Source organism: Sphaeramia orbicularis, chromosome 8, assembly GCF_902148855.1.
Source record: "Sphaeramia orbicularis chromosome 8, fSphaOr1.1, whole genome shotgun sequence".
Classification (NCBI taxonomy): Eukaryota; Metazoa; Chordata; class Actinopteri; order Kurtiformes; family Apogonidae; genus Sphaeramia; species Sphaeramia orbicularis.
In genome coordinates, this window is record NC_043964.1 from 48,990,857 (window position 1) to 49,011,720 (window position 20,864).

Genomic DNA, 20,864 nt, shown 5'->3' on the forward strand with positions numbered 1-20,864 from the left:
CAGCCTTTTGTTGCATCTGTCCCAACATTTTAGAGACATGTCGCTGGCATCAAATTCAAAATTATGAAATATTAAATTATTACAATGATATAGTAGTTCTACTATGAATAAAATATGGGTTTGTGACATTTGCACATCATTACATTCTGTTCTTATTTACATTTTACACAGTATTCCCACCTATTTGGAAGTGGGCTTGTACATATGTATATGTTTTTTATCCTTTAGTGACATTTGCCAAACCAATACAACTTTTAGGATTACTTCTGCCAGCCCAGACGATGACATACAGCTGCCTTCACAGACTAAATAATACTGCTCATACTCATACAGCGTATCTGACTAACAGTAAATGGTCAATCTGATGAGTAAAGCTGATTGACTGTGAATGGGATCTCCATATCCGCAGAACAGGATCCCATCCATAATGGGATCCTTCACTCAGGAGCTGAGACAGGGTTTTCCGGAGCAGCACTCGAGTCTGTCTTCAAACCAGCCCTGAGTCTTTGGCCATGTTATAGAAGGCTCCTCTTTGAGCAATAAGATTGGAGGGAGAGTCAAACTCTGCCATCTCTCCCTTGTCCAAAACCAGGACCCTAGAGGAGACAAAACACCAGTGAAGATCTTTCTGTACATTACAATAATGTATGACAATCATGTAATAATATGAGATATCTCCAAACAGACTTAGAACTCAATCATTACAAAGTTCATATGTTGGCTTATGTAAAAAGTGATACATAGACATACACAGCAAATTAAATCTTAGCCCAAGACTAACCAACCTTCTAAACTTTAATAGAATAATAGAACCCACCAGGAGGCAGGTTTCATTTCTGATTAATGCTGTTTATTGGAGACACAAAGTCACTGAATCATGGAAGGGGTGAGGATGACTATCCAGATCCACCTCTATTACTACATTATAAACAAATACCTTGTAGTTCATTAATTCAGTTCAGCTATATTTATACAAGCATGAAGCCAAAAAAGTACTATTTAAAAGTCTGTCTTTTGTCTGGTACGAAACAATCATAGAAACAGAAAGACACCATTACAATATCTATTATGAGTAAATAAAACATTTCACTGACTTGTGTATTAATGCAACATTTGTTGCATCTCTTTCAATATGACCTGCACTATTTCTATTTTCTCTTCATGCCTCTCCTTAACATACTTAAACTTATCATTAAATTCAGCCAACAGCCTGTAAAGCATGTTGAGTCTTTCAGTGAGTATTACTGAAACATGCTCCCACTCTTCCAATCCTTCATTTCTGTCCTAAATAATAAGATCTTTCATGTCCGATGACAGAGAAGTTTGAATTGAAATCATAGGAAAAGTGAAATATACTCTGTGTGATCCAGTGAAGGAAATAACATTTAAAATCTTACCATTTTTTCAGTTTTTTGTGTTCTGTGAACCCTACCTGGTGTAATCCATGATGGTGTTGAGGCGATGAGCTATGGTCAGGACTGTGGAGTCCTCAAACTGTGAGCGGATGGTGGATTGGATCAGGTTATCTGTCTCCATGTCCACAGCTGCCGTTGCTTCATCTAGAACCAGGACCTTGGACTTTCTCAGCAGAGCTCTGGCCAGACAAAGCAGCTGCCGTTGACCCACACTGCAGGGAAAACATATGTGGAGGGGACATGAGCCCACAAAAGACTAATGCAAACCTCTAAAGGTCATAAAAAGACAGACTTCATCTATCTGTCTATCTTTGGTGTGTGTGTGTCTGTCTGTCTACATTCAGCCCGTTTACATGTTTACTAATACTCAGATCATTATCGATTTCTAAAGTTATTATATTATTCAAGTGATCATGTAAACAGAATCATCTGACATTTTCTATCAAATAATAGCAGTAATCTGACAACAATCGATGGAACTTTATTGATCCCACAATGGGGAAATTCACTCGTCAAGGTAGCAACAGGATAAAATGCAAGAAAAAAAGTGCAGCAGAAAGATAAAGCAAAAAAGCATGACACAAAAAAACAGACAATAAAAAAAATTTAAATAATAGTAGTAAATAATAAAACTCTATAGGTTATATACATGTTATGATTATTATTATGTGCTTTATGAGAAATCACACACACATGGATACTCCAATACTTCCATGTCTTCGTGCATGAATACAGGTTAATCTGATTTATTTCATTCTATAGGTCTCAGTATGTATCAATTGGAAATACAAATTCACAACTTAGAAAAGTAACATGTGGGGTCCCACAAGGTTCAGTTCTGGGACCCAAGTTATTTATACTTTATCTAAATGATATTTTTATGGCATCTAGTAAGTTAAAATTTACAATATTTGCAGATGACACTAATTTGCTTTATTCGGGAGCAAATATGAAACAAATATTAGAAATTGTGGAAAAGGAATTGATCAAGTTAAAAAAATGGTTTGACGTAAATAAGTTATCACTAAATGAAGATAAAACAAAATTTATGGTTTTTAGTGGTGCTAGGGCAGGGGTCGGCAACCCGCGGCTCTGGAGCCGCATGCGGCTCTTTCATCCTTATGTTGCGGCTCTGCGTGGCTTGGGAAAATAAATTATAAGTGTCCGATTGAAGTGTATGTTATTTGTCTCAAAAACGTGTATCATGTCTTCTTATTAAGTCAAAGTTTTTAACTTCTTTCTTCAGACCTTGTGCAATTTCAGTGATCAGCATTCGCCTTCTTCAGAGACGTTTGACAGCACTAGACGTGTCAGCCGGCATGCGCGGAATGCCCTGCAACACCAAAACTGCACAATATCTGAACAAAGTATTTTATTTGTTTGTTCGTTTGTTTAATTGTAGTTGTAAGATTATTGTGATCTCGAAATATTAAAATAAAATTATATATATATATATATATATATATATATATATATATATATATATATATATATTAGTATTATTTTTCATCGCTCAAAATATGTGTCACACTCTCCCGACAGCCCACCAAAACGCCGTACATTTATCGAGACTTTCAACCCCAGGTAGGCCAAGTATGGAGAAACCTAAGAAAAGAAAAATATCTGAAGAAAATAGAACATTTAATGCTGCCAGGTGCCATGGCACGACCAAGGTGCCGCGGCACCTCGGGGCCAACGCTAGGTGCCGTGGCACTGCAGTACTATGGCTCAGTGCCAGGTGCCGTGGCACCACGGTACCAGGGCTCGGTGCCGGGTGCGTTGCACCGCAGTGCCACTGCTCGGTGTCAGGTGCCATGGCACCGCGGTGCCACAACTGGGTGCCACCGGTGCCACGGCACCACCAGCACCTTGAGCCGAGGCACCACCGCGGTGCCACGTCACCTGGCACCAAGCCATGGTACGGCGGTGCAACGGCACCTAGCGTTGGCCCTGAGGTGCCGCAGCACCACCAAGGTGCGCTGCGGCGGCACCAAGCCGTGGTACCGGTAAAATCGTTGTATAAGCCGAGTCGGAGTATAAGCCGCAGTGTTTAAAGTGTGGGAAAAAAGTAGCGGCTTATAGTCCGGAATTTACGGTATATATAGGTAACATCTTCATTTCAGATGTCAAAAAGTGTTTGCGGCTCCCAGTGTTGTCTTTTCCGTGGAAACCGGGTCGAAATGGCTCTTTGAGTGTTAAAGGTTGCCGACCCCTGTGCTAGGGGAAATTATGATATAAAACTGAAAATTAATGAAATTGAAAGGGTGTATGAAACAAAATTTTTGGGAGTGATTATTGACTATAAACTCTGTTGGAAACCACAAATAGAATATATCAAAAGCAAAATGTCCAAGGCTGTTGTGATTCTTTATAAAACTCGAGACTTGTTAAGCAAAAAATGTTTGCATATGTTGTATTGTTCACTTGTAATGCCATATATGTCATACTGTGTGGAAATATGGGGCAATGTGTATAAAACTAATATAGACCCGATAATTAAACTCCAAAAAAAAAGCTATTAGAGTCATAAACAAAGCTGGTTATCTCCAATCAAGTAATCCACTTTTTGTAGAATCTGGTTTACTAAAATTTTTTGATATTGTATATTTAAAAACGATGGAATTTATGTTTTGCGTTAAAAGTAAAAACCTTCCTTTTTGTATTCTGAAAATTTTTAAGTTAAGAGAAGAACATTATAATTTAAGAGGGATGCTTGTGTTTGAAAAATGTAAAGTAAGAACAAACGTTAAATATCACATTGTTTCAGTTAATGGTGTCAAGCTATGGAACGAATTGAAGGATGAAGTGAAATTGTGTAGCTCACTGTCGAGTTTCAAAAAGACTTTAATTTGTCAAATTATGAAGGGCTATGAAAGTAATATGATTACAAAATGACTTATAACACTGAATGTAGTATAATTTGTGTTTAAGTATTTATCTGCTGCAACTTCAGGTGTGGACTTGGACTAAGGATGCGAATAGGAGAAGCAGAAATAAGCCTCCGGCTTCAGCTTCTTCCTTTTTCAGTTACAAAATGTGTTAATTTTATGTTTGTTTGTTTTTTAATATGTATGTGTTTTGTTGTTTTTTTTTAATATGTATGTGTTTTGAATTTTGTATTTAACTGAAATAAACATTCATTCATTCATTCATTCATTCTTATACATCTGTGCATGTACAAAAACAGTAGTTACATAGTCAAACATGGTTGGAAGACAATAATAGGAAGTTGATTCTCCCGTCACTATGTACATAGGTACTCTGAAAGAAATCCAACAATGGACTCAAACGTCTAAACCAGTGATTTTTGATTATCACATTTTTTAAGTGCATTTAAATGTGTCAGATCTGATTATTACGATTATCTGATTACTCCAGTTATATGTTTGGTCATGTAAACCCACTCACTGTCAGTGTTTTGAATCTATCTAACCTCACAGCTCTGTGTTCTTTTCAAAATCATTAAAAAAAAATATTCTCAGATAATGCATTAGTGTGTGCCCATGTAATGTCACTCATTACTTCACTTTGTTTTATCATAAAACTTACAGTATGTTCTGCCTTTTAACATTGTTACTAATGCTCATTAAATGATAACTTAAGATGGAATTTCATGTTACATTTGTAAACAAAACTGCAAATCATCAATAATTCGTCAAATTAGCATAATCTTCAAGAGGGATTAAATAGGTTACAAAGATCTTTCTGTTTCTAAATGTGATTTCCATGTACATTAATCTACCCAGATAGTATGTTATGCTCTGTATGAACTGAATGAGGAGTGAGAGTCATCACACTGGTGTTTGGCTACGTAAGTAAGTAAGTAAGTAAGTAAGAAAGAAACAAAGAAAGACAGAAGAAAGACAGAAGGTAGGTCAGTAGGTAGGTGACAGACAGAAAAGATAGAACATAAGATCATCATAGAATACAAGACCAAACACACTATACCTAATAAATATAGTAGTATAAAAAGTATAGTTTTTTTAATACTTTTTTTAAAGTAGAAGTATAAAAAACAAAATTGTAGAAAAACAGTAAGGTGCAACAATAAACTGTAATGTGCAAAGTAAAATGGAACTGTTCAGTAATATGGACAGTAAAGTGCACAGTGGAAATATGTTTATAACAGGGTTTGAACATCAAATTATTATATTACATTATACTAAATGTGAGTGAAGGACAAACGTTTTATTACTAGTTTGAAAAGTTTGATTTGTACCCTGTACGTGTATATGTTTAATTACAGGTTCAGTCCCCCTCATGGCAAAATTAAGATTGTTCATGATGTATGATGATGATGATAATACCAAACCCCAAGTGACTCAATGAAGTGAACATAAAAGAGTGTAACAACACACAGTAGATTAGGAAGGGTTGGCTTTACCTGAGGTTCTCTCCTCCTTCACTACACTCATGGTTCAGTTTGTCTGGCAGTCCAGACACAAAGTCCTTGAGATGAGAGAACTCCAGAGCCGTCCACACTTCATCATCAGAGTAGCTGTCAAAGGGATCCAGGTTCATCCTCAGAGACCCTGAAAAAAGCACTGGGTCCTGGGGAGGGAGAAGGATAAGGAGTTAGGTTTCTGTAACTGTGATTTCTGTGATTATGACATGAATGACAGACCAGCGGTGAGGAACCACAGCAGCATTTGTACTTGGGGCTAAAAGATTCTTCAAAAAGATAATTTATTAACCCATAAAGACCCAGAGCTATTTTTGTGCTGATTTCCAAATTAATTACTCTCTACATTTAATCATTATCAATGATTTATCACCATTTTGTATATATTATTTTTTGCATTTTTTCCAGTGAAAATCAGGTAATTTCATGGATTTAATTCACTGACCATGTCGATATTCATAAAGGCTCAGAGTAAATTCAAAAGTCATTATGTCAAAGCAGAGAAAATTGAAGAAAACTTTAGATTAGATTAGATTAGATTAGATTAGATTAGATTAGATTAGATTAGATTAGATTAGATTAGATTAGTTTAGATAGAACTTTATTGATCCTTTGGGCAGAGCCCTCGGGAAATTGAGTAAAAAACTTTTTCCAGGGGTGGGCAGTCCTGGTCCTCGAGGGCAGGTATCCTGCACGTTTTAGATGTTTCCCTCTTCCAACACACCTGGTTCACATGATAAGCCTATCATCAAGCTCTGCAGAAGCCTGATAATGACCTTCCCTCAAGGAGCAGGATGGCCCACCCCTGCATTAACCCTACACAAACACAAGCATCTACAACGACTGTCATTTATCAAACTACATGGGTTTTACTGGTGAATCACTGAGCCTGGTTTAGAGGGTCCAGTCCATTATCAGATTTCTTTCAGAGTATGTACATACAAAGTGATGGTAGACTTAAGCTTCCTGTTATTGTCTTCCGTTCATGTTTGACTACGTAACTTCTGTTTTCAACCATTGTTTTTACAAATGTGCAGATGTAAAAGAACAAAGTAAATCAGATTAACCTGTATACATGCACAAAGACATTGGAGTATTGAGGAGAAATCCAGGTGTCTAATGTGATTTCACATAATCAGATTACTGCTGTTGTCTGACAAAACAGATCAGATTATGGTGTTTACATAATCCCTTAAATAATCTAGCTCCAGAAATCAGATAATGAGTATTAGTGTGGACGTAAACAGGCTCAATGTTAAAAAAGATAATAGTGTTTCCATGTTCACTACAGAGACTATGGATGCATCCAGAAAAAAAAAAACATCTGATGCTGGGAAACTGCACTTAAACCAAATTACTTCCCGATATTGATAGGAGTAGTGGTTCAATAGTTCTTCAACATTTAAATCAGTAGATGCTATTGAGTCTTTAGGGTCAATCTCCATGATTCCTCTTGGTTGAACTGACCTGTGGTATAATGGTGATTCTGGAGCGCAGCTCATGAAGGCCCATCTTAGCAATGTCCACGCCATCGATGAAGATGTGACCTTCAGCTGCCTCAATGATCCGGAACAGACCCAGAGTCAGAGAAGACTTTCCTGCTCCGGTTCTCCCCACAATTCCCACCTAATGAGCAAATGGAGCAGAAACAGATTACATACAGGGTACATAAACTATAGCACACATGTACTACACACAAAGCCCACAAAGAAATTCCAAACCAGCAGCATCGTTGTTAAAACGCATCTATTTTTTTTCCCATGTCAGAAGCTCACTGAATGTTATATTTGTACTTTCTGATTGGAAATGAATTAATCCAATGCCAAAATAGTCAGGATGTATGGAAAATGTAAATAAAACCAGAATTCTAAGATTTACAAATCTCATAAAACCAACTTTTCTTCATAACAGAACACATAAAACCTCAAATATTTCAAACTTTAGTACTGAGAACATTTATGTGTTGTACAGTGTTTTAACTTGACAAAAAGCATAGTCACATTTGCACATAAAATATGTGTAGAATTGTTCAGCTGGAGAGGGGGAGTGACTAAGAGTACCTCTTGTGATTATAGTTGAATCCCATCTGTATTTCCCTTGAGATTAATAAAGAAAGTAAGTAAGTAAGTAAGTAAGTAAGTAAGTAAGTAAGTAAGTAAGTAAGTAAGTATCTATCTATCTATCTATCTATCTATCTATCTATCTATCTATCTATCTATCTATCTATCTATCTATCTATCTATCTATCTATCTATCTATCTATCTATCTATCTATCTATCTACCTACCTACCTACCTACCTACCTACCTATCTATCTGATACAGTCTCTGCAAAGTGTAGAGTTCAATTTTGATTCAATGTTTTACCCCTGGTCTTGTATTAAAAAAGAAAAAAAAATCACAAATTGTAAAATCGAATCCCATATTGACTTGGCACAACTGTATTGAGAGGTAAATGTATCCTGATCCAAGGCTATAAAATTATATACTGTAGATCATTTCTTGGACCACAACATTGTAGTGTCATGGTGCATTATACTATATAGAAAAATGAATGACTGTGATTTTATTTGATTTTTATTTCTACATACGCGTGCACTAGTTCAATTCAATTCAATTTTATTTGTAAAGCCCTATATCACAACAAGGTTGCCTCATTAGTGTACTTTGACTTTATCTAAAGCACAGTTATGAAAAAAGTAGACCTTCTCTCCTCCGTTAATGTGGATGGTGATGTTGTGGATGGCCAAGTCCATGTCGTGCCGGTAGCGTAGACCAAAGTCTTGGATGTCTATGCATCCCACCGTGGGCCACCCTGTGTTAAGGCCTGAAGGCTCGTGTCTCCACTCAGCCTGGTGGACAGAGAAGAACCATATTTAAGTCGACATCCACTCATGAAGCCATGGTGTTACATACTGTGTCAGGGTCCACTTTTGCTCCTTATTCTGTAGTTGGTATGTTAAGGTTTCCCTGAGCATATAAAACATATCCAGTTGTTATTTTACAACTTTTCATGTAATGACAAAGAGTGGAATGAAGTGAATATGATGAAATTGATTAGTAAAAAAAAAAAAAAAGCATGGCAATAGCTCCCACTGTATACCAACCAATATGCCTGATACACTATACAATAAGGCTTTTATGTGGTGTTTCCCATATTCACATTTCATGTTTTGTTTGTCATTTTATCCAATGTTTCCAACTCCTCAGTGAGGTAAACATCTATTGGCTGTCCAAAAAACTGCAAAAGTTGTTAAATGACATCATCACCCTATTTGTATAGTTGTAAATGTGCATGTAATGGTAATGAACGATGTAGGAGAGAGGAATAACATTCTGTTAGAGAAAAAATATTCTAAATATGTTTAGAACTACAAATGAACAATACTCTGTCAATTCTTTTTTTTTTTTTAATGCCCTAATTCCAACCTTTGTCCTTTATCTGGGCTTGGGCTAAAGTGACCCAAAAGACACAATTTGGAGGAGTTACTTTGTTATTTAATTATTTGTTTGTTTAGTTTTTAGCTTCATTTTCTTCAGTTTGGTTTTGTTTTTTAACCTTACGGTCCACCTTGGAGCTACAAGTCACAGTAAAACATGAACATTTTTAACCATAATATTTTAAATTTTCAGTCTACATTAACAATCTAAATGGAGCAAAAAGAGGGAAAACTGTCAATGTGAATGGGATTGATTTATATTCAGTGCAGTGACTTGTTTTAGAGAAAGAACAATGCACGTTTTCATGTCAGAGTCTCCAAAAGCCTCCAATAACACCAGAAAAAGTTGATAGAAGAGCCTCTAGAGGGGTCTGAAAAATCACTAAATATACCAAAAAAGTGTCTAAGTTGTCAACACTTGCTTTTACAGCTACAGACAGTGTGTTTTTATAACTGTGACACAGGAAATCATTTGGTGTCATTTGGAGGAAAAATGTCTGTTTTAGAGTTAGTCACTTTTCAAAAGTTGCCAAAGGTTTCCAAACACATTTTAAAAGCAGCTAAACTTATTACTCGGTGCTTTTAGGAAAAAAAGTTGCTAGGATAATCTGAAAAGTTGATAAATCAAGCAAAATAAGTGCAAAGTTGGCATCAGTGATTTGTGCTGTCGTTTTCAGGTGGAAGTAAAAACAGTAGTGATTAAAGGTCAGCACACAGATGAGAATGAGGTAATGTCAGTGGCAGCTGGTGCTAAACACACAGACCTATTCTTAGCTTCATTCAGCTGCAGGTCCTGCTGCTGAAGTTCCAGTTCACTGATGACTGTTTTATTAAGCAACTCTACACTTAATGAAATGAACCAGGTATAACTAATGGACACTAAGCACAGACTAAACTGCAACATTACACTAACTATTACCTACATATTTACTTTTTGTTCTAAACTCAAAACATGGCATGTTAGCAAGTTGTAAAATAACAAATGTGAGTTCTGTCTGAAATGTTAATTTTGATGAACAGGCATGTCAGCTGATGTTGATCACAGTGAATTGGGAGCCAGCATTGGCCAGTGTTTCCCTGACTGTCTCTGTACCTCTTTCTCTGTGTCACTGTACTCTTTCACTCTTTCCACCGCGACAATGTTGGTTTCCACATCTGAGGACATCCTCACCAGCCAGGTCAGAGAGGCAGTGAGCTGCAGGAACAGAGGAAAGTAGAAACTGACAATTAGAGCACACGCAGCATTCCACTGAAAAAATATGACACAGCTGTGTGAGAAGAAGTGTTTACCTGCAGGGCATAGGAGATGGACAGTCCCATAATGCCTGGACTAAGGCTGTCTCTGGCTATGACAGCAAATAGAGCAGCAAATGAAACTATGCAGTTTCCTACGAACTCCAAACGGATCGCAAGCCACCTGCAGAGACACACAGGACATGTGATGTATTTTCTGTAGTTTTACTTATTACAGTGCATTGTGTGTCTGTGTGCAGTCATGTACCATAGATGTACCATACAAGTACCAGAGGTGTACCATGGATGTACCATGAGTGTACCATAGGTGACCTTTCCCACAAATAAGTGAACTGTTACAACTTATACATAACAGTGCTCACTGTAAACACAAGGACTAAAACATAGATTTCTCCCATTTACGCTTCATTTCAGTAGCTACAGAAACGAGTTTTAAAATCTCAGGGACACCCACAGTGCTTAAAAAAAGTATTGACCCACACACTGTTTACAAATAGGAGCAGTGTTTCCACCTCCTCATTAAGTAAACTATCTATTGTCTGTCCTAAAAGTTGCTAAATGACATCATCACCTCATTTGCATAATTGTAAATGTGCATGTAAGTCACAGTAGAACAAACATTTTTAACCAGAACATTTTTAATTCTCAGTCTACATTAAATCTCTAAATGGAGCAAAAAGACACAATAGATGATCACTATTGCAACAACAAATCATCAGTAGGGGAAAACTAACCTAAACCCAGCTCACGTTCCCTGTTAGCGGGTGAACATTCCAACACTTGGTGAATTCTGCTTCACAATGATAGGAAGAGCTGACATCGAAGACCACAAAGCGGCGTCCCTATGAATGCTTAATATGTTTTGGGGGGAACAACTTGTGTATTTATGTCTAACTAATGCAGTGAGTGTCTATCATTTCTTAAACAACCTTCAGTTTATGAGGGTCCATAAAGGTTGGACTGTGGTCTGATGAGTCCAGACTGACCCTGTTCCAGACTGTGGCCACAGACATATCCCACCAAGACAATACCAGGGTTCATCAGGCTTAAATTGTGAAAGAGTTTCAGGAAGTATGACACATTATTTTCACACTTAGGATTGGCCACCACAGGGTCCAGGCCTGAATCCTTTTGAGAATCCTCAGGAGACGACCATATGCAGTGGTCTGACTCCATCATCAATACAAGACCATGATCTAAAACTAATGTTGGAAGGAAATGGATTGAAATAAATGTCACATTTATTGTGACATTGCATAAACAATACTTTGGCCATAATCAAAGTTAAAGGTGGCTCAATCAAATATTGTGTGAGTTTTTGTTTATGGCATTGATGTATGGTGTTCAACAAAGGAAAAACATGAACATTTTTAACCATAACATTTTTAATTTTTAGTCTACATTAACAATCTAAATGAACCAAAAAGAAACAATAGAGAAAACGGTCAATGTCAATGGGAGTGATTTATATTCAGTGCAGTGAAATGCTTCAGACAAAGAATAATATGTGTTTTCATGTCAGAGTCTCCAAAAGTCTCCAATAACACCAGAAAAAGTAGATAGATTTGTCACTAGTCACTTTTTTGATAAAGAGTCTATAGAGGGGTCTAAAAAATCACTAAATATAAGTGGGTAAGTTGGAAACATTGACTTTTCCAGTTACAGACAGACCGTGTGTTTTCATGACTGTGACAGAATCCTCTGGTGTCATTGAGGCTATGTTCAGACTGCAGGCAAATGTGGCCCAAATCCAATTTTTTTGGCCATATGTGACCTGTACCCGATCTGTTAAAGACAGTCTGAACAGCGCAAATCCGATTTTTTCAAATCCGACCCAGGCCACTTTTATATGTGGTTCCAAATCCGATTCACATCTGATATTTTGCAATGCGACTTCAGTCTGACCAGCCAGGTTGCATTTATCCGACTTTCATGTCATTGAAATGCAACAAACGTCACAGTTCTGCGTCCCTGGAGGAGGAAAGGTGGGAAAAATACACTTACTTTCGTAAACACAGTGCGTGCCTTCTTAGTCACATATTACATCAGGACCTCGTTAGCACATGCACTTCAGGGTTGCATTTAGTTCATACTCAAAACTGATAGAGGTTGCATTTAATGTGTAGTATGAATGAGCACAAATAAAAATTGGATTTCACCAAAAAATCTGAATTGTGCATTAAGACCTGCTGTCTGCAGTCTTAGAGGAAAAATGTGTGTATTTTAGCGTTACAGCCACTTTTCAAAAGTTGCTCAAAGTTCATTCATCTTCTGAACCGCTTTATCCTCAAGAGGGTCACAGGGATGTTGGAGCCAATCCCAGCTACCTACGGGCAAAGGTGGGGTACACCCTGGACGAGTCACCCGTTCGTTGCAGGGCTGACATTTAGAAACGAACAACCAATCACTCTCATATTCACACTATGGGAAATTTAGCTTAACCAATTAACCTATTAGTGCATGTCTTTGGATGATGGGAGGAAGCCAGAGTACCCAGACAATGGAGAACATACAAACTCCACACAGAAAGGTCCCCCCCATCAGCTGGTGTTGGAATCCCAGTGCCTTCTTGTTGTGAGGTCACAGCGCTATCCACTGCACCACCCTGACAGTTGTTCAAAGATTCCAAACAACAATTTTTAACGTAGTTAAATTTGTTGCTAAGTGCTATTTGAAAAAAAAAAAAAAAAAAAAAGTTTCTAAGGTAGTCTGAAAAATACTAAAGCTAGGAACAAAAGTGTAAAGTTGGCATCAGTGTATAGGAGCTGGGGTGCCGATAAGGGGGGGTTAAGATGACAAATTCATGGGGCCCAGCATTTGTGGGGGGCCCATAGATCAGTGAAGGGGGTCCAGTGGATACAGGCTAGAAGTTGTAAAAATTTTGTGTAGGAGAGGTGTAGAAGTCGGGAGTCGGACATTGAAAGCATGTTAAGTTTCATTTACATTTTCACACTAGCATAAGTGACATTGCGTATGGACCGCACCCCCACATACATATTACACACCCCACCCCTGTTCCGACAGATCGACAAGATACTGAATTTTATGAAAGGGTCCACAACATTTACCTTTCATGGGGCCCACAAATGGTAGCAGCGCCTCTGTATAGGAGTGCGTATTAAGTCTATAAAACATTTTGTGAATCTCGCTTATTTTGCGTGTTTTTGTTTGCTTTGTTTGTTTATTGTGCTCTGTTGTGTTCTGAATACAGTAACTAAAAAATATTCATGTTTGTGTTTTTATTTCACAGTGACAGTAAAAAACCTGTGTTTACAGATGTTTCTTGGTTGGAGAACCACTGCTTTTAGAGAAGTGTCTGTGTGATTGGTACCTGTTTGCCACTATGCTGGGATAATAGGCCTTTTGATTATGGTCCACCCGTCGATCGCTCTCGTGGATGAAGCGCTCCTGTTCACCAAAGGCTCGGATGACAGAGGCGCCCAGCAGTGTTTCATTGAAGTGAGTGTAGATGGGTGACCGGCTGACGGACTCCAGACGCTTCAGCTGGCGAGACGAGGCCACATAAAACCTCTAGACAGAGCCAGAAAGAGCAGAGAAACATCTCATTAGCCTCATAGCACAACAGCATAAGTCAGGGGTGTCAAACATGCGGCCCGGGGGCCAAATGCAGCCCGCCAACGGTTCCAGTCCGGCCCCTGGGATGAATTTGCAAAGTGCAAAAATTCCACGGTCAAGGCTGCTGAACTCATTTTAGTTCAGGTTCCACATACAGACCAATATGATCTACAGTAAAATAATAACAGCAGAATAACCTACAAAAAAGAATGACTCCATATTTTCTTCTCGCTTTGATGTGAGAAAAATAATACCACATTATAGCTATAAATAATACAAACTTCCGATTTTTTTTCTTTGTTTTACTGCAAAAAATAACATTAAATTATGGAAATATTTACATTTACAAGCTATCCTGTAACAATAAAATGTGAATAACCTGAACAAATATGAACAACCTGAAATGTCTAAAGAAAATTATGCAGAATTTTAACAATTTTCTGCCTGTTACTAAATGTTTAGTGTCTTTGTAGATCCGATCCATAATGCACATGTATCAATGATAAGTTGAGGCATAATTGTTTAAATTGCACTAAATTTTCTTAAGAAATTCCAGTTTTTTCAGGTTATTCACATTTTTTTTGGATAGTTTATAAAAGTAAGTATTTTCATAATTTAATTGGGGTTTTTTTGCACTAAAACAAAGACAAAAATTTGGAGTTGTCATTGTTTATAGGTTATTTTGCTATTAATTTATGGGTCCGGTCCACTTGAGATCAAATCGGGCTGAATGTGGCCCCTGAAAGAAAATGAGTTTGAGACCCCTGGCATGAGTCCTATTTTTGTCCAAATCGTGATATCTGCAGTAAGGAGAGTGAAGTTATGCAGAAATCACAGTTTGGCCAAAAATGTGACTTAGGTAATTATGCTATGAGGCTAACGATCTGCTAATTTCACTGACACCCATTCATCAGATCAGTTCAGGCAAACTTTAAAACTAACCTGCACAAAGAAGTAGAGCAAGCCAAGGAAAGGAATGATGATAGCCACCCACGGCGTGGCAATCAGGATGACGAGACAAGCACCCAGCACATTAAACAAGGACCCTGTGAACATCTTTAAAATGCTGGGGATCACTGAGTCTATAGTGTCAATCTCCTTGCCGAAGCGGTTCACCAGGTTACCACTCGGGGTCCGCTCGAAGAATGACATGGGTGAGCGCAGTACATCATAGAGCATAGACTGGTGGAGGTAACGGGATGCCAGGATCCCACCGATGGACATAGCCAGGGAGTAACCGAAGACTGCCACACCTGCAACACAGAAATGGAAGAAGTCTGAGCAGTAAACACACACAGATCTAGTCAAATATCTAGTCTATTTTATGGTATTTTTATCAGTTCTGAGGATTTGATATTAGTCAGCTGGTTTTATTTGAGGATGCACATGCATACTTACATCGTCTTACTGAAAAAGGTCTGGTTTCTCATAGTTCTACACATTTGTTTTTCAGCACACTTGAATTCTGCTAGTGATACCGTTAACTAATAATGGATAATAATCGACTACATCCCAAAACTTGACAGGGTAACAATCTACGGTCTTGAACAGACACATGACATTAAGTGTTATTTACTGATTCATTGGGGGTTTGAAATGAGCTGAAAGAGAAAAGGAGCAATTTTCAATTTTCATTCTAAATTTGCTGCAAATTACCCATAAAGACCCAAACAACCACGGATGACCAAAATCCTCGACTGATCTAAAATATTTAATACCTTTTGATCCATTAATCTTACAAATACATGTAAATAATTGATGTAAAATGCAGTTTATCATCTTCATCAGATATGACCCATTTGGATGTTCAGAGGCTCTGTAGTTCACGTGGAAACACAGTCATCTTCTACAACATTGATTCACCAGTAAAACCCATGGAACTGGATCAATGACAGTGGATGGACACACTGGGTTTATATTTTGTTAATGATATATTTTTCTGAAAAAGTCATTTTTTCTTCAGTTTCCTCTTTTTTTTGATATAGCACTCAACTTTACTTTCAATCAATCAATCAATCAATCAAATTTTATTTATATAGCGCCAAATCAAAACAAAAGTTATCTCATGACACTTTACATATAGAGTTGGTCAAAACCAGACTCTAAGCTACTTTGAGGTTTTATGAACATCTACATGATCAGTAAATAAAATACAGGAAAATACACGATTTTTACTTAAAATACAGAGCATAATATTAAAATAAATGCTGATAACTCACTTAAGAGAAATTAAAAATAGAGAAAAATTTATTTGGGAACTGCAACAAAAGTAGCACTGGGTCTTTTTGGGTTAAATTTGTTTATTTATTTGTTTGTTTGTTTGTTTTGTGTAAGTGTAAAAGTGTAAAACACTTGTTTTATGTTCAGTTATTGATATCTTTGCTGAAAAAGTCACTTTTCCATTAGTTTTCTCTGTTTTTGATATAATAACCCACAACTTTAATCTGAGTTTTTCTGAACATCTACATGATCAGTAAATTAAATACAGAAAAATACATTATTTGCACTGAAAAATGTAAAATACAGAGAACAATATTATAATAAATAGTGATAAATCACTTAAGAAAGATTACGGTAAATAGAGAGAGAAATTCATTAGAGAACTGCCACAAAAGTAGCACTGGGTCTTCATGGGTTCATTATGTCGTACATCACTATGTTTTATTGAAATATTGAAGTCCATCTGTTTTTTTTTTTTTTTTTTTTTTTTTTTTTGCTCACCCTGAGACAGGCCAAGAGCACCGTACACTCCCAGTCTCATGCGTCTGTTGGGCTGGGTTCCATTAATCACAGGGTCGTCGGTCCACAGGCTCAGCCAGTAGTTGGAGAACAGGGAAAGCAGGTGATGGGTGAAGAACAGCAGCAGACTGATGCAGGACAGAGGCACCCCGATGGCTTTCAGATAAGCCCGAAACACTGACAACTTCACCTGCATTAAAGAGCAGACCAGGACGTTAGACTCCGAACTTCCACGGTTTGGTCCACAATGCAGCGCTTCTCAAAAGAACCTCATCTTTTACAGCTTTTGAGACACTCGTAGATGCAACAAACTACATAATTCAACTATATTAACCCTTTATCGGGCAAGTGACTATTTTTTGGTCATTTCCACATACATTACAAGACAGTGACAGCAACAGTTCCAGTGAGGACAGTGAGTCAACAATCTCAGGTCCAATGTGGTCTACAGGATCTGTAAGGTCCACCTCTGCATGAACAGTGAGTGTACCTGCTTTGTTAGGTACCATGAAGTAATGGTACTAATGTAAGGAATAATGTTTAAAGGGATAATGTGGATGTGGACAGGTGTCTGAATCAGCAATTATGTTGTTCTTATGTCCTAAAAGTGATGTTCTAATGTTCTAAAATACATATTCCTTTCACCTTACATGGGTTTTTCTTGTAATTTTTTTATATATATAGTCGTGGAAAAAATTATTAGACCATCAAAAGTCATCAAAAACAATGGTTATGCATCACATTCTAACTCCTGTGTGTATAATGTGACTAAAACAGACAGAAAAGAAAACATGGAATGCCTAAAAGCACTGTTTTTGGCAGGATAATGCCATAGATATTGATGTAAGAACTGAAGTGATTTTGGTAATTATCAAGAAAACATGGAAAATGGCCAGACATCAGCTCTGAAATTAAAGTCTTATGAGCTGTTTTTGTTGTTATCATTATATTTGTCCAAAAAAATTTACCTTTAGTTGTATCAGGCATTAAAATGAACAAGAAATTGAGGAAAACAAAGGGTGGTCTAATAATTTTTCCGCGACTGTACTGCTTGAATTTTTTTTTTTTTTTTTTGCCACTTATGGATAAAGAGCCAAATACGATAACTTCCTTGACCTTGATTTTCTACATAATAAAATAATTTGAAAAATTTCATAAAAGTAATAAAATTGAAATTTTGAATTTCAGAGTATTCCTGTGAGTGCTCTATGAAGGGTTAAGACTTATTTTGACCCAATAAATATAAAATATGTACAGATATTGGTGCAAAAAGCCTAATATTCTTAAAATTCTTATCTCAAAGTAGATTTTTCGTAAAATACATGTCGTTATGATGAACTTCACAAGTTTCTCTTTATAGCAGGTTTAGAAATACTACTGGACATGTCTGTTTGAGATGGGAAGTGGATCAGGTCCGTACCCGTCCGGTGCTGGCCTTGTCGGCCTCGGTCAGTTTTCCTGCCTCTGTGTTGGTGGTCTTCTTGCTTAGCTTTTCTTCTTTGTTGGTGGTCTGGGACGGTTTGGATGCACTGCTCACACTCTGACTGCTGCCTCAGATTAGGTCACACAAAAACAACAAACAGATCATCATATCATCAGTACTGAGTGTCCAGGCCGTTGTGTGCTCATATAATATAGTGGATATGGTGCCTTTCACTTCTGAAAGCCCATAGGCACCCTAATGTATGGTCACATCAGACCATTTCCATTGAGCCTGTTTACATGACCATAAAAATCTGATAACTGGGAGTAATCTGATAATTGTAATAATCAGATCTGGCACGTTTGCATGCACTTAAGAAATGTGATAATTGAAAACCCTGGTTGAAACATTTCAGTCCATTATCAGATTTCTTTGGGAGTATGTACATACATAGTGATGGCAAAATCAAACTTCCTGTCTTCCATTCAGTCTTCCATTCACGTTTAACTACATAACTTCAATTTTCTATGATTTTAACTGTTTTTGCACAAACACAGATGTAAAAGAACGAAATAAATCGCATTAACCTGTACATATACAGGAAGACATCAGAGTATTGGGGAGTAATCCAGGTGCATTAATCTGATTTCTCATAATTAGATTACTGCTGTTATCTGATAAAACATATTAGATTATGCTGTTTACATGATCACTAGGATAATCTGATTATTCCAGAAATTGGATAGCAATCACAGGATTAGCGTGCATATAAATGGGCTCACTGTCTCCATTGTGACTTACCCAACAAGAGCAGTCACACTACCGTTCTCCAGTCCTGTGAGTTCTTTCTTGTCCGTAGAGTCTGTGTATCAGAACACAAGAAATTAAGTGTTAATGGAAAAACTGTTTATTTCTTAATGTTATCTGTAACCACTGTAGTGTTATTTCAAAGTTTTAATGTGTTCAGTACTAATTTACAATGTTCAAAACAATAAAGCTGAACAAAAATCAAGGAATGTGAAAATATGTGTTGAGAATATGTGTTGAAGCTGTGATTAGAAATATAGACCAAAGGAGGGTGGGGGGTGGGATGGGAAAAGTTCATGTAATATTTTTGTTTTGTTTTGATTTTCAATTTTATTATTTTTATTTATTTATTTCTTCTTTTGTCTTCTAATGTCCAAAAATCATCTTTGTGTGGTGCATCTGTAAGTTTGTACATGACCTGTAGATGTTCGCTAAACACCATAAACATCCTGTAAAAGCTTTCATTTAAAAAAAAAAAAAAAAAAAAAAAAAAATCTTTATTTAAAAAAAAAAAAGAAATATAGACCAAAAGTGGATTTTTAAAGGGAAGCAGAAAAATAATCATGGCAGTTTGAAGACAGGTATTAAAACTGGATAACTGTTGAACAACTGATAAGAACACAGATTAATGACCTAAAACACTTCATTTACCTGCATGGTTATATATTGACCTAGACCAGGTCAGGTTCTGAATGTACTATTGTCCAGATAAGACTTTTGACACTGGGCTTCCACATGCTGATTGGAGGATCAGTCAAAAGGCTGAATCCCATTTGACTGACAGCTATTTTGAGGTATACTCCTCCACTTGACAGAGTTCAGTTTAATACCGTCACGCATTCTACTTGTGAAATCAAGAGAGAAGCCACTACGAAATTACTTGTTCATTTCTTGCACTGTAAATAAAACACACTCATTGTACTTCCTTGTTTCAATTTAACATAATTTCAATGTTTTCTTGTTTCAGTTACATAATTTAATCATTTCTTGTTAGAGTTTAATATCGTTTTGTAGATAGTTAAATCAATTGTACTGATGGCTAGGTCAGAATGAACTAGCTATCAAGTCCCTGGAAAAGATGGCTACTTGGTACAATAAGGTCGCTGACCATTTTCTTAAAAAGAAATGGAGGGCTGAATTTATGTTTAAATAACCTGACAATATTTTGAAGTAAGCCTACAATGAGCTTCCCCTCTCTGAAAGACGAGCAGCCGCCACTGGTACAGTATATATGGTGACATGCATTAAAAACAAAAATGGCTGAAAGCAAGTGCAATGATCTCATACTAATGATTGTGTTGACTTTAGGAAAGAGGAGAGCGAATGAATGAGCTCAGTTTTAAGGTCAACTGAAAAGAGGAGCAGCTGAAGGAGGTACAGGCTTTTGGGTATGAGGAGACTGATGTAACATGAGTGCACAGTGAACTCTCCTCACCGTTGTTGTCAGTGGGTTCTACAGCAGCGTATGTGCGCAGGAACTCAGCGAAGGCGCCCTCTGTTTCCAGGAGCTGCTTGTAAGAGCCCACCTCTGTGATTTCTCCCTCCACCATAACCAGGATCAGGTCAGTCTGGGGCAGGTAGCTCAGACCATGGGTCACCAGCACACGAGTCTGGACACACACACACAAACACACACACATAATTAATAATGTCAGACTGTACAACACACACAACAGTGTACCGCTGTCCTGTTCGTGTCTCATCTGTCCTGTCTGAAATATTAAATTCCACACTTTCATAAATATGTATTTAGTGCTGGGGCTCCGATAAGGGGGGGTAAACATGACAAATTCATGGGGCCCAGCATTT

The 20,864-nt window shown here is 37.2% G+C and overlaps 1 protein-coding gene across 1 annotated transcript in view; it reads right to left on the reverse strand.

Moving 5' to 3' along the window:
• abcc1 (ATP binding cassette subfamily C member 1 (ABCC1 blood group)) overlaps nt 1-20,864 on the reverse strand; it is a 56,931-nt gene continuing 36,067 nt past the window's right edge. The window contains exons 19-31 of the mRNA XM_030141559.1: nt 20,491-20,665; nt 19,050-19,110; nt 18,246-18,372; nt 16,808-17,015; nt 15,029-15,339; nt 13,842-14,041; nt 10,547-10,673; nt 10,350-10,451; nt 8,522-8,668; nt 7,285-7,443; nt 5,800-5,966; nt 1,433-1,627; nt 1-596 (exon numbers count right to left, since the gene is read on the reverse strand). Coding sequence (XP_029997419.1) covers nt 488-596; nt 1,433-1,627; nt 5,800-5,966; nt 7,285-7,443; nt 8,522-8,668; nt 10,350-10,451; nt 10,547-10,673; nt 13,842-14,041; nt 15,029-15,339; nt 16,808-17,015; nt 18,246-18,372; nt 19,050-19,110; nt 20,491-20,665 — 2,088 coding nt within the window. The 3' untranslated portion in view covers nt 1-487. The remainder of the gene's footprint in view (nt 597-1,432; nt 1,628-5,799; nt 5,967-7,284; nt 7,444-8,521; nt 8,669-10,349; nt 10,452-10,546; nt 10,674-13,841; nt 14,042-15,028; nt 15,340-16,807; nt 17,016-18,245; nt 18,373-19,049; nt 19,111-20,490; nt 20,666-20,864) is intronic.